We start from the raw sequence: 13,542 nt of genomic DNA on the forward strand, positions 1-13,542 counted from the left end.
TGTCTCTAGTACGACAACAGACAGTCAATTGTCAGAACACTTTTGAGACATAAAGACATTGAGAAAAACAGTCACTGAGCAATAAAGGGTTGCTAGTTATCTGGTAATGCCGATACAATTTATTTTTTTGACAATTGTGCAAAAAGATGCAGAGTCCTCATGCATTTAGAGCAGTTCGAATGACAAATCTCGCAATAGTCCGGCGCAATGACCATTGTGCAAAGGGTGCCGAGACTTCAAGGAGTGTATGGAGTTTAAAGTGTAAAGTCTGTGACAATGTTGGTTGTGCAGAATGTTGCAGATCCTCCTCAGTCAGTGTGCAAATGGGGGAGATGCTACTCTGGCATGAATGGCCAGTATTGGTCAACAACAGATATGCAAATAGTGCAGCATGGCGAGACTACTACAGTGAGTGCACGAGTAGTACATAATTGGCCCGACAGAAATGTGACAGCAAATCAGCTGTGAGCTCAACTGTCAGCCATTTCTCTGCATGCCAGGTAGGACCAAATTGCCACATAAATACTCGACATATCAAGGGCTTGGCTGAGGGGACATGCCCCACGGACCGCCCCAGTGGTTGGGGACCGCTGCTGTAGACCACAAACAATTCAGCAATTCTAGACATAACTTTAGTTTTAAGCAGTAATGATCCAGATGAAAGGGCGTTTGCTGTTGGGAATTGACCGAGGTTACGGTACGGTGTGTGTGATACTGTATTTTCTAAAATAAAATATGCTGCAATCCAAACTGTCATGGTAAAACCAAGTTGTTTATTTTTCTGTGGCACGGTTGTGGTTCCTGACCATTGTTTCGTGTTTTTGCATTTAGTTATTGTATGCCAGCCATTGTTTAAATTTTACTTTTGGTTTGAATTATAGTCGTTAGCGTTCCTGCCCGCGTTCTCTTGTATCTGGGTTCACTGGCTTTTGATGTCACACCATCACAAATCTTTAAATGGCATGTTCAACAAGCTGTTTCCGCTTGTGAGATTTGTTCTTCTTCAAATTTGTGTTACACACGATTTAAATAGCCCATCACCGAATTAAAAAGTAGAATTCCCATCACGTTTTTTCTTAATGCCACTCATTCAACTCATATTCATTTTTATTTTTCCATGTTCCATTGTGAATGCCATTGTACAGTAGAAACATCATGTGCTCTTCAATTTTTCAAATTGTTTGTGTGTGATGTGTGTGAATGTGTGCGTGCGTGTGTGTGTGTGTGTGTGTGATTTCTGTCTTCACCAGATCACGGGGTATCTTTCAGGCTAGACTGTGACACCTGCTTCTGCTTCGGTGGCCACCCCATCTGTTCTGACAGAGAATGTCTCAACATTGAAAGCTCAGATGAAGACCGCCTACATTTTACTGGTCTGTCTGCTTGTATGAGAGGGTGTCTGGATGTTTAATTATACACTGATCATACATAATGTTCGACTTCTGTTTGTCATCATCCTTCTCAATATTGTGTATTGGTATATTGAGTTATAATGGCAAATATAATGAAGCTGTGGTACAATAGGACAGAGTTAAATTTCAGGGAACCAGAGGAAGGAATCGTTTGTGTTCGAGACTTTCTCCATGGAGTTTGTTTGTTCTCCTCCTGGTTTATGTTGGGTACTCTAATATCCCGCACAATCAAAAACATAAAGGATATGTTTGGTTGATGTCCAGCCAGTTCTCCTGTCCAAAATATTGACTCAAGATCTGTAGCAGGCCTTCCTCGTGTTTCTCAGTTCATTGTAGACTACATAAGGTAGTCCTCATTACACATCTTCACTCACTTGCGGCAGCTGGAGATATGGTTACTAAAAATTCACTGGGTTATTACAACATTTATCTCGAAAGGCTTTGCCACCATGATGCCGTTTGTCCCTTTTCGGCCGACACATACCTGTGTTCAACAATGTGGAAGTGTTTCTTCATCATCAACTTACATACTTGGACGACGGACAGTATCGAATATAGATGTCAGATGTTGCATCGTAATATTGATACTTTGTCCCAGTTAAGAAGACAAAAACACAATGTTCTCATCAATAAAAGAATGTTAGCTTTCTGTCCAGCACCCTGTTGTGGTCAACTGTATCCCTCATTCTGTAAATACAGTTGCATCTGGGAAAACAAACCAAGCCTGAACTTGAAATTATCTATTCAGACAGCTATGATAACATTTTGTCAATGCATGAATTTAGAATGTGAGTAACCTCAACAAATTTTTCTAGATTTGTTCATTCATGGTGTGTGAGGTCTAACATATGGATCCTTGAACTTAGAGGCAAGAACCTACAGGCTATCACATAGATGGCAAATATTAACTTAATGTTAAACAAACTATTAAAAGTTACCGGATAACTGATTAATCTTATGGCATTTTTAATTTAACAGTGAAAATTCCATTTTCTATAGAGCTTGTCCTTATTAGCAAAACCCAATCTACAGTTTCCAGTCAAGACTAACTCGTTTCTTGCCTCCCCCGTCACCCCTGCCTTTCCTCAGGTCTTCCATGTAACTGTCCAGATCACTTCATCCCAGTGTGTGCTTCCAACGGCCGCACATATCCAAGTGCATGTGTGGCACGCTGTATGGGTTTCAAGGACCATCAGTTTGTGTTTGGCCAGTGCCGTTTCACTAACCCCTGTGCCAGTAAACCCTGCCAGAGAAACCAGAGGTTGGTACAGCTGCTGTCTATTCTGAGCTAAAATTCAGCAACTCATGACATTGACAAATAGAGTCAACCCCACAGTTCCAGATAAACCTATTATTAAGACATTTATGGCATTTTTCGTTCAATAGTTTTCGAGTTTCATGTGGGCAAACCCCGCAGCATATTTGATGCAAGTCATTTTTAAAGTTCACCTTTTGTGGTACTTTGTTTCATCGTAATTCGCCACTTTCCGAATTGTTGTATTTGCATAGATAGCAAGTATTAACATCAGTATGACAATATGCTTTTCAAACTGGCAAAAGGCAGGTGGATATGAGTGCAGGGAAACCGGCAGGGCAAGGAAAACATGCTGGGTAATCTCCCAAAGATTATTTTCAAAAATAGGCAAACAAAGGTTCTGGGTAGCCAGGGAAAAAAACTAAACAAACAAACAAAAAAACAGAAACAAAGAAACACCGGGACAGTGGAAATGTTGTGGAACGTTAAGAAATCCACACAGCTCAAAGCTGATGATTTTCAGTATAACCATCAATGTGGTATGGAAAACATTCTTCATACTAATTCACACACCCTCATGCCGGTTTACCACTTTCATTCACACCCCATGATGTCTGTGATCCCCTAGAAATAAATTGCCTAAAGTCTTTTTCCTGGCGCACCGTTCAAAGGAACAAGCAGGCAGTGAAGAGTCGATTTGATTGAAGCTCACCAACATGCACATACACAAGCACACGCTGCTCCAAGCAGCTTTCTTTCACTTTGAGTGTAAGCACTGCACAGAAGAAAAAACACCTCTCATCTGCTCATAAATTTGTTGATGGTTTCTGTGGTTGCATAGAAGGTTTCTTTGCACGTTGCCATAGGAACTAGGATGATGCTGTTGTGCAAAAATGTTTTCCATAGAACGTGTGTACTAATTCCATCATGTGGCTGTATTTTCAGGTTATGGGTAAACAGTACGAATCATATTGTTGATGGTTTAGATTTATGGAATGTTGAATCTAGACATAAACCCTGGGTGGTATGATGAAGAGGAGAAGGGTAGACACTTTGTACAGTATGTGCAGCAGACCAGATGGAAGGGCAGCAAGGCTAGAGGCATCAGAGGAGGATTCAAATTTCTTTATCATGCTATGGATAGGAAGAGGAATAGAGTACGGGTGACTCTGAAGGAAGAATATTCCAGGATAACAGTCAGATAGGGTGATGACAATGAAGCTAGAAATTGAAGATGTGATGATGAATGTTGTGGATGGTTATGACCCACAGGTGGGATCTGACTGTTTGGAGTAAGAGAGGTTAATGGAGTGAGTTGGATGAGGTTATGGAGTGTATTCCTAGCGGGCCGAGAGTGATGATTGGAGCAGACCTCAATGGGGATGTTTGTGAAGGAAACAGAGGTGATGATGAGGTGATGGGCAGGTTTGGTGTTAAGGAAAGGAATTTAGAAAACAGATAGTAGTGGATTTTGAAAAGAGAAAGGAAATGGCTGTGGTGAAGAGGTTGAGATTCTCTTTGGGAGTGACGAGGATGGATATGATCAGAAATGAACTCTTCAGAGGAACAATACAGACTGGAAGGTTTGGAAACAAAGCAAGTGAGGCCAGATGGAAATGGTTCGGACACGTATATATCGGTGGAATTATGCTGGAAATGGAGCCTCCAGGTAGGAGGCAAAGAGGAAGTCCAAAGAGGAGATTTATGGATTTGGTGAGGGAAGACTTGCAGATGGCTGGAATAACAGCAGAAGATGCAGAGAAAGAGGATGATTCCCTGTGGCAACCCCTGAATAGAGTTATACTGAGAAGTTCATCTGATTTAGATTTAATTGAATTGAATTTAATGAATTAATTAAATTGGATTTAATTCGGCAGCACGGTGGACAACTGGTTAGAGCGTCAGGCTCACAGTTCTGAGGACCCGGGTTCAATCCCCGGCCCCGCCTGTGTGGAGTTTGCATGTTCTCCCTGTGCCTGCGTGAATTTTCTCCGGGCACTCCGGTTTCCTCCCACATCCCAAAAACATGCATTGATTGGAGACTCTAGATTGCCCATAGGTGTGACTGTGAGTGCGACTGGTTGTTTGTTTGTAAGTGCCCTGCGATTGGCTGGCAACCAGTTCAGGGTGTACCCCGCCTCCTGCCCGATGACAGCTGGGATAGGCTCCAGCACGCCCGCGACCCTAGTGAGGAGAAGCGGCTCAGAAAATGGATGGATGGATTTAATTCCTTCTTTAGGATAATAAACAATAAAAATTCAAAATTAGATGCACTGGGTTTAAAGACCTTTTTTCAATTCACAGTTAATTGTCCTCATGTTCAATATGGAAATTCTCAATCTTACATTACAGAATGTGTGTGATAATTTAAGCACAGTATTAGTTTGTCTTAGTATTTCTCTTCATGAATGCTGTCATTCCTGATATCAAATTAAACCTGTGTGTTTCTAGGTGCATCCCAAAATATCAAGTTTGCCTGAGCGAAATGTCGGACTGCCTGCAGTATGAATGCATCGGCCGGCAGTTGGGTTGCGACAAGAACAGTGTGGAGCCAGTCTGCGATACTGACGGTCTCATTCACCCCAGTCTGTGCCAACTGCAACAAGCCGGGAAAACCCTTGCCTATATGGGTCACTGTCAGGTGAGGGAAGAAACTCAAGACTTTTTTTTCTTGTACTAAGAAATACAAATTTAAATTATTTGGTAGCTTACCAAGAATCAGTAGGGATTCTGTGATATCCTTTTTTGGGGGTGATTTTATGCTGGTTTTCAATTGCGTTTCTTTGATATGTTAAGAGTCTGGTTCTAGACCTGCTCAATATGGAAAGTGCATTGCGATAAATGTTGAATCTACGATAGATAAATAAAATGTAAAACTTTTTTTTCATGATTAATTTATTTAAAAGGGACAATGCACAATAATGAACACCAGCACAATACTTGTGTAAATGTGCTGAAGTTAACATACAGCTAATTTACATTCACAGTCCCTTGGCAGGTGACTTGAAAAATAGACAAAACATATCAACAAGTACATAAAATCATTAAATAAATCACCGTTTCATATTGAAACAGAGTCTAAGATGCCTAACTTAGGCATCTTAGAAGGGTTTTGGCTTGGCTGAGAATGACGTTTGGTGCATGGAAAACATGGAAATCACATTTCTGAACATCCAACCTATTTTATTATCTCACAACAACTACCAAAGTAGATATGAACTGTAGTTTCTAAATGACAATTCTATTTATTGAGGACGAAAAATTCAAACCTATCTGTCCCTTTGTGAAAAAGTAAGTGTCCCCGGAACCAAAACTGGTTGTTCAAGCCTTGTCAGCAATTACTGAAAGTGTTTGCGATAACTGGTAATGAGTCTTTCCTATAGCTCTTCTTTGTGGAATTGTTTTAACTCTATTGGAGTGTTTTGGATCATGAACTGCCCGTCTGAGGTCATACCACAGCTTCACTATTGGATTGAAAGCTTAGACTTGGCCACTGCAAAACCTTAATTTTGGATGTTTTGGGCCATCCAGAGACGGATTTGCTAGTATGCTCTGGGACGGTGTCCTGCTGCATAAGCCAAGAAAGCTTGAGGGCACGAACTGATAGTAGGAGTTTTGCCTGCAGGTAGTATGTAATGGTATGACCAGTGAGTTAATTTGAGGTGTTTGTTTTCAGGAAGCCTGCAAGAGTCGGCAGCAAGTTTGTGGGCACAATGGCGAGACCTATAATACGGTGTGTGAGGCCTACTCAGACCGGGTGGCTCTTGACTACGAGGGACACTGTCAGGCTGTGGGGGCCATGTCTGACATGGCAACTGACTCTGCCTGCAGTCTAATTTCCTGTCCACGTTTGTCTACAGCGGGCTGCCAGCCTCTCACACCCCCAGGTGAGTCATTCAACTCTTTCACACCCTGGGGCTACAAAAGAACCAGTCATGGTGGGATTCTGGCCAATTCAGCTGGTGGTTGTCTTCAAACTTTGGCTACAGTAAAGTACAACCGACTGCTGTAAACAAGTAACATAAATATACTTACCAGATACCGCAACTTCCTCACCCATCATTCTCCCGGCTTGCTCTTTTTCGTACGGTCCCGCTATTGGTAGTTATCAAAAAGTTTCGGGTGCCCACAAACAATTTTGTCCTTCGTTGTTCTGCTCAACAAACACAGTATATCCTCGACACTGATCGACTGTCGTGACGCATCGCCACACGAATTTGTGGCTCGAATCGAAATTTTTCAACTTGAGCGAATCAGCGAAGAAGCGAATTTGCATGTTCGCCAGAGTTGCATGTTGCAAACGACCATATACATGATAAGAGTGAAGAACACATCATGACAAGCCTTAATTTATAATTTCTCAGGAGCCTGCTGCCCAATCTGTGCCAGTCTGCTGCAAGTCCTCTGGAACAAGGAACAAATGAACATTTTCTCTAAGGTTTGGATGCTCTACAGTCCATAGCCCGTGTCATCTACTTTGCTGTTATTCCCTGTATGTAATCTAGCTAATGCTATAGATGAGCCTCGTGGTTAGGTGGTTTGTTTGTGTTAAATAATGGAACTACTTAATGCCGTCGTTTATGTAACATGGGTTCATGATTATGAACATGCTAGAAGCATGGTGTTGATGTATTATGAGCCTCACCCTTTAGATTACTTTGCCGCCATCTTCTGGAATCCATGCTACGCGATTGTGAATCTGTTTTGGACCGTCAATTCTTCTAGGATTTTCCATATTCCTGGCAGGGCTTGGTCCGTATCACTGTAGTTATAAACCTTGCTTAACTTTTTGCTGTATATGTTTGTTAATACACTTATTGGCATTTCAGAATACATTAGAGGATATTGTAAGTTATTTTGTTTTTGTTGGATTATTCAGAATATATTTGAATGATTGTCTTTGTGGCGGCACGGTGGCCGACTGGTTAGAGCGTCAGCCTCACAGTTCTGAGGACCCGGGTTCAATCCCCGGCCCCGCCTGTGTGGAGTTTGCGTGTTCTCCCCGTGCCTGCGTGGGTTTTCTCCGGGCACTCCGGTTTCCTCCCACATCCCAAAAACATGCATTAATTGGAGACTCTAAAATTGCCAGTGCGTGTGACTGTGAGTGCAAATGGTTGTTTGTTTGTATGTGCCCTGGGATTGGCTGGCAACCAGTTCAGGGTGTACCCCATCTCCTGCCCGATGACAGCTGGGATAGGCTCCAGCACGCCCGCGACCCAAGTGAGGAGAAGCGGCTCAGAAAATGGATGGATGGATTATCTTTATCTGTCTTTCAGTCTGTTCAGAGTGTTGTTTGACCTGATAATTGTTGTTACAGCTAAATAAGAACCAGCCAGTGTCAGTCCACGATGTCCTTCAAATGCTGCGACTTCACGTCTCCGTCCCACAGTGTGATGTCTTTGGCTACCTCAGTATTGGTCACGAGCTGGTGATCCTCATTGCGCCAGTCGACCAGCATCCAACGCCTCTGCAGGTAACACACATACACACACTATCGGTTTAATTCATGATTCATTTGTTACTTAAAACGTTGCCTGTCAAGTTACTTTTTGAGTTGTCAGTGTTGATGTTTGCATGTTGAATGTGCATTTTCCAGATTGAAGCCTGCAGTAAGGAAGCCGAGAAGATAGATTCCCTCATCAACTACGCCAGTCCAACACTCGTCTCTCACATTCCCCTCTCTGCTCTCGTTGTCTCTGAGACCAAGACGTCTTCCGTCAACTCCTCCGGGGGAACTCGGCTATCGCCCCTGCACCCCGCCTTGTGCTTTCTCCTGGGTCTCTTTTTGGCTGCAGCCTCAAGCCCTCAACAGTTGTAAATACTCAGTATGCCCTCCCTTTCCTTGTGTTATGATCAATTCTATGGCCATCTTTCAGAAGGAAGCCATAGCGGTGCCTTTGGACAATCATAAAAATTGACTCGCCAGCGTTTCAAACAATCAAGGTGGAAAAGCTTTGTACATACAGTATTATGACTGGATGAGATCCTCACTTTATTTCCTGTAGTATGGTGTCTGTAAGTGTTTTTATGAGCACAGTGTTGCCCCGCTTATTTGCGAATCACCGGATGTGGCATTTTGGTGCCAAGGAATTATGTTGAAGGGAGGAAAGGAGCTTCATTTAGACAAGGCGTTGCCCTGTCTAAAAAAAAGTAGTGCTTTGCCACCATTTTGTGGCACGCATAGGACATTATAAGCCTTAATCGAGGGGCCGTCACTTGCAGATTTTTTGCTATTTGCGGCAGGGCTCGATTTATCCCCCGCAAATAGTGGGGTAACACTGTATACAGTATTGGAGTTTATGTGAATGTGTGCATTTGTGTGTGTTCGTGTATGTTTATGAAGCCTCTTGCTTCAAATGATCAGTGTTAAATCCCAGCAGCAAGCTCTTCTCTGAAATTTGTTTGGTCAGAATTGTATTAGCCATTAGGGTCTATCGAGCCCTTTTTTTGTGTGTTCGCCATGTGGGTGTGTCTCTTGCCCACAAATACTATTTTAAATACTATTTTGTTGTACAGTATACTGCCAGCTATCAATCAAAACGTGAGGTACAGTATACCTCGATCAGCGTTTGAACCTCCTGCCTCTGCAGTGTTAGCGGTACCATTGGTAGTTTCGTAGTTCACATAGTTCACTTTCATGCAGCTGGTGTGGGAGAAATTCCCACTTGACATTTTAATTCACAATTGCAATTGACCAAGTTCAGGGTGTAGTACAATTTACCATAACAGCTTCCTTGTGACCCTGACCAGGGTAAGTGGTATAGACAAGAGATGGATCGATATTTCGCAGGTCTTGTTCAGTGTAGTGCAAGCATGCTTCACACGTTATTTCATTTTTACTACCAAAGACAATCTAAGAGATGTACAGATCACAAATCACCCAATCGGTTAGAAGGTTATAAAACAGTATGTGGAATGCAGAATCAAGGTGATGGACAATGGTAACTTTTTGACCAATAAAAAGAATAATTATCATTAATAAGAAATGGGAAATTAGCTAAGGAATTTAAAAACATATTCAGGTGCATCCTTTCCATGAGAATTGAAGATAATTAATTCAAATTTACTGGAAATATGGGTTCTTTCTAAATAATCAAATAGTCATAATCTGTCAGATTTGGGGGGATATGCTGAGATATGGACAGCCATTATTTTTGCATCTTTAACTTTTATACAATAGTGGCAACAAAAGTGAGTAAACCCCACATGAAAATGTCCAAATTGTGGCCAAAGTGTCAATATTTTGTGTGGCCACTCTTTCCATCCCTTGGATGACTTCAGGTTTCAGGTGTTTACTAATTTTATTTGGGATCTGAGCCTTCGTGACGTAAAATCTTTGAGTAATTCCATTTACAGGCTTGTAATTCCTTTTACAGGCTTGGGTCGGTTTTGCCACACCCAATAACTGAGAATTCCAAAGGGCACACATTTTCTTGGTGTATACAGTATTACATTTAGATTCAAGATTAACTAAAGAGGGTAACAGTGTTTTGTGCCATCTGGTCAGTCGTGGTTCAAACATAAAGTAAAAAAAAAAAATGTCTCATTATATTAAACTAATTTATTACTATGACAGTGTTCCACCACATATTCACAATTTGTTATCTGTGAATTCATCTATTCTCAATTTTTTTTAACCTATTCTTTTATTTGCCGAAAACTCACCTATTTGCTGTTTTTGTGTTTAGGCCAAGGCCCTGTCTCATATAAAAGTATTGCTTTGGCGCTATCCTGTGGCATCTTGGTGACAAGTAACAATGTTGAGGTGTGAGGAGCTTCATTTAGTCAGGTATGCAGTCACTGTCTTATTATTATGGCCACTCCAGACTAGAGATCAGTGTTTGACAGACTTTCTATTTTAGGCTATCGGAATAATAGAACGAATCTCTCGCTCTCTCTCTCTCTCTCTCTCTCTCTCTCTTTCTCTCTCTCTCTCTCTCTCTCTCTCTCTCTCTCTCTCACACTCTTTCTGAATGATCTGAACTCCTGTTTCCACGCCAGTGTCATATTGAGCAGAATAATGCTACCTTGTGGATTTCCCTTGTTGGCATCTGTGTGGATGTTGCTGATCTTCCCGTTGTACTTGTTTCGAGCACAAACTAGTTGAGACTGACTCAGGTAGTGCACAGAATTTCGCTCCAGTTGCTTTAATATCCACAAATTTGATCATTTAATCGATTTAATTATTATTGTTATGCTCACCCTTGGCCCACAACTTCATAGGAACTGAAAGTAGGAACATAAGGACTTGAGCATGGGATGATGATTAGATGGCTCCAGCCATTATGTTTGGGAATATGAAGGCTTGCAATATTAAGAAGACACTAATGTGGGTTATGGTTTGAAAAATGAAAAAAAAAAAAAAATATATATATATATATATATATATATATATATATATATATATATATGATGTCATCCTTATATCACATGTAAAGCGACCCTCAATCCATAGATGGAATGAAGCAATATAATCATGGTTTTAGTGGTGAATTTTATCGTCCCTAATTTGAGGGTTGTACAGTATGACCTTTAATGCAATATTTTTATGTATGGGAAGTCGTTTGAGGGTTTATTCAATATCGCTGATGTCCATCTTAAGGTCAATGTACGAGTATGCTCTTTGTCCTCACAATTAAGACAATTCAAGTAGAACGACAGCGTTTCTTACTAGTAATGTTCTTCCCACTACTAGTGCCAATTTTGGCCTACTAGTATGATCTTAAGGTGAATATCAAGGAAATTACAGTAAATGAATGCTCAAACAGCTTTCCATAAACCCATTTGAACATTTATTCAATATACTTAATATTGAATAAATGCTCAAACGACTCTGATATCCTCAATATCCATCCCATCTTTTGTGTGAGGCCAGTAGTTCTTAAGTTTAAAGTATTAAAAGGGATTTCACCTATTTGTACATTTACCGTATAAACTAGAAGCCATTTAATTACAAGACAATCAGCTACCCATACTCCTCTCTGGGTAGAGATTTCCATTGTATGCCTTGCATAATAGTGTCTTATGAAGTATTATTACTAATGCAATATCTTTATGTAGCTAATGCAATATATTTTTTGTTAAGAAATGTCTCTATATTTGATAAGTACAATATATGAAAAATGTTTCAGATAACTACCATGGGTGCCATGTTTTTGAATAAATAGATGTTATTTTTGTGCATGATGACACTAATGAAGTGATTTTCTTCATGTATTTTCTAACTGCCTGTACACCACACGTCTTTACCAGTATTACTGTGCTATGCAGATTAGTTCAGGGTGCAAAGGAATATTAGGGCCACAATGGGATGCGTAAAGTAAAATTACATGGGGAAATTTTTTTTAAATTTATGAGTATAATTTAGCACTGTTATGAGAATACAGTCAGTCAAAAGTCATATATTTTAGAATCAAGTTGTAAATTTACTGGAATCAAATCATAATTTGAAAGCATGACTGTAAAAGATTCCCACATGACTATTACAACTTTAGTCATGTAATATTAAGACTTATTTATCACAAAATTGCGAATTTATTGTCCTAATGTTTCCACTGAATTTTTAAAGTAGTATAAATGTTTTTATTACTCCTTCATAACAGGGAAAGCTCACCTGGCTCCTACATATTATTCTATGTATGTATCTATTATTATTATTGTCGTTTTTATGACCTAATGGTTATTGTTTGTTCGTGCCAACATTGGTTATGTTAGTTTTGAAAAAAAAAAAATGTTTTTAAATGTTTGTCCATGCCTTTGTTTTCCCTACATGGGAAACAGTTCTTTTTCAGGACTGAAAAACTATAAATGTTGCAGTTAAGATGTGAAGACTGAAATGAATCTAGTGTGGAAGAACAGCATGGCTCTGTTTAAATTTTTTATTATTATTTTTTTAATCTGTGGTTTAATTACTTTGTATCTTATTTCGTATTGTTTGCATGTGCTTGAAATGGGCATTTTGCGAAGAACCTTGGACAGAGCCAACGTCTTCTACCTTAGGTCATATTGAGTTTTATTGTTTAGCAAGAGGGCCCTCTGCTGTTTATATTGAACAGGGTCCATCAGCCATAACATTATTATTATTATTTTTTGTACCAATATGTTCTCTTACCAAATTGACTGCTTATGTACACATTGTTTCGTGTTTATTTTCAGTGTATTTGATTATGTAAAAATGATAATAATTTAAAGAAATGTAGAACAAACTTCACATAATTCATATTTTTCATGAAATATATAAAAGCAATGAGACAACCAAACTGTTTTTGCTCTTTATGTGCGTCTGCGTCTGTGTGCAGTACGTATTATTATTATTATTATTATTATTGTTATTTTAGTTAAAAAGGAAAGAAATACATCCTAAAATGCCTCATGATTTTTATTTTGCAGCATGACTCATATTGGAAAACCTTGAACTGGATTTTCAGTAGATTTATATATATATATATATATATATATATATATATATATATATATATATATATATATATATATATTTGCAGGTTTGGGGAGATACATTTATTGCATTGTTCTTACAATAATCAAAATGGATTTATACACATCGGTCATCATTACGATTACATTAAAATATTATTCGCGAGTCAATAAAAAGGTACATGGGTACATAGGTACATGTGCGAGTAAAACCAACATATTTTTTAAATTATTCTGTATTGTTATTAAGAGCATATGTAAAAAATTTAAAATGGTCCAGTTTTCAGACCTTAAATAAAGCAGGTGGATGGTTGGGGGGGAGGGGGGTGCACATTTTAAACGACTGTTCAGAAGTCGATATTTAGTGGAGCTGTCTATTGGTACGTCCTCCTTCGCTTTACCTAATTGGTTAGTTGAGGTGTCAATCAAGTGGTTCCCATG

At 39.6% G+C, this 13,542-nt stretch overlaps 1 protein-coding gene across 1 annotated transcript in view; it reads left to right on the plus strand.

Annotated features, from left to right (window-relative positions):
- reck (reversion-inducing-cysteine-rich protein with kazal motifs) overlaps positions 1-12,915 on the plus strand; it is a 35,862-nt gene extending 22,947 nt beyond the window's left edge. Inside the window, exons 15-21 of the mRNA XM_061666562.1 lie at positions 1,251-1,373; positions 2,502-2,673; positions 5,119-5,308; positions 6,344-6,554; positions 7,032-7,105; positions 7,985-8,140; positions 8,264-12,915. Of these exons, the coding sequence (XP_061522546.1) occupies positions 1,251-1,373; positions 2,502-2,673; positions 5,119-5,308; positions 6,344-6,554; positions 7,032-7,105; positions 7,985-8,140; positions 8,264-8,485 (1,148 nt within the window). The 3' untranslated portion in view covers positions 8,486-12,915. The remainder of the gene's footprint in view (positions 1-1,250; positions 1,374-2,501; positions 2,674-5,118; positions 5,309-6,343; positions 6,555-7,031; positions 7,106-7,984; positions 8,141-8,263) is intronic.
- Positions 12,916-13,542: the final 627 nt, after the last annotated feature.

Source organism: Phycodurus eques, chromosome 21 (genome assembly GCF_024500275.1).
Source record: "Phycodurus eques isolate BA_2022a chromosome 21, UOR_Pequ_1.1, whole genome shotgun sequence".
Classification (NCBI taxonomy): domain Eukaryota; kingdom Metazoa; phylum Chordata; class Actinopteri; order Syngnathiformes; family Syngnathidae; genus Phycodurus; species Phycodurus eques.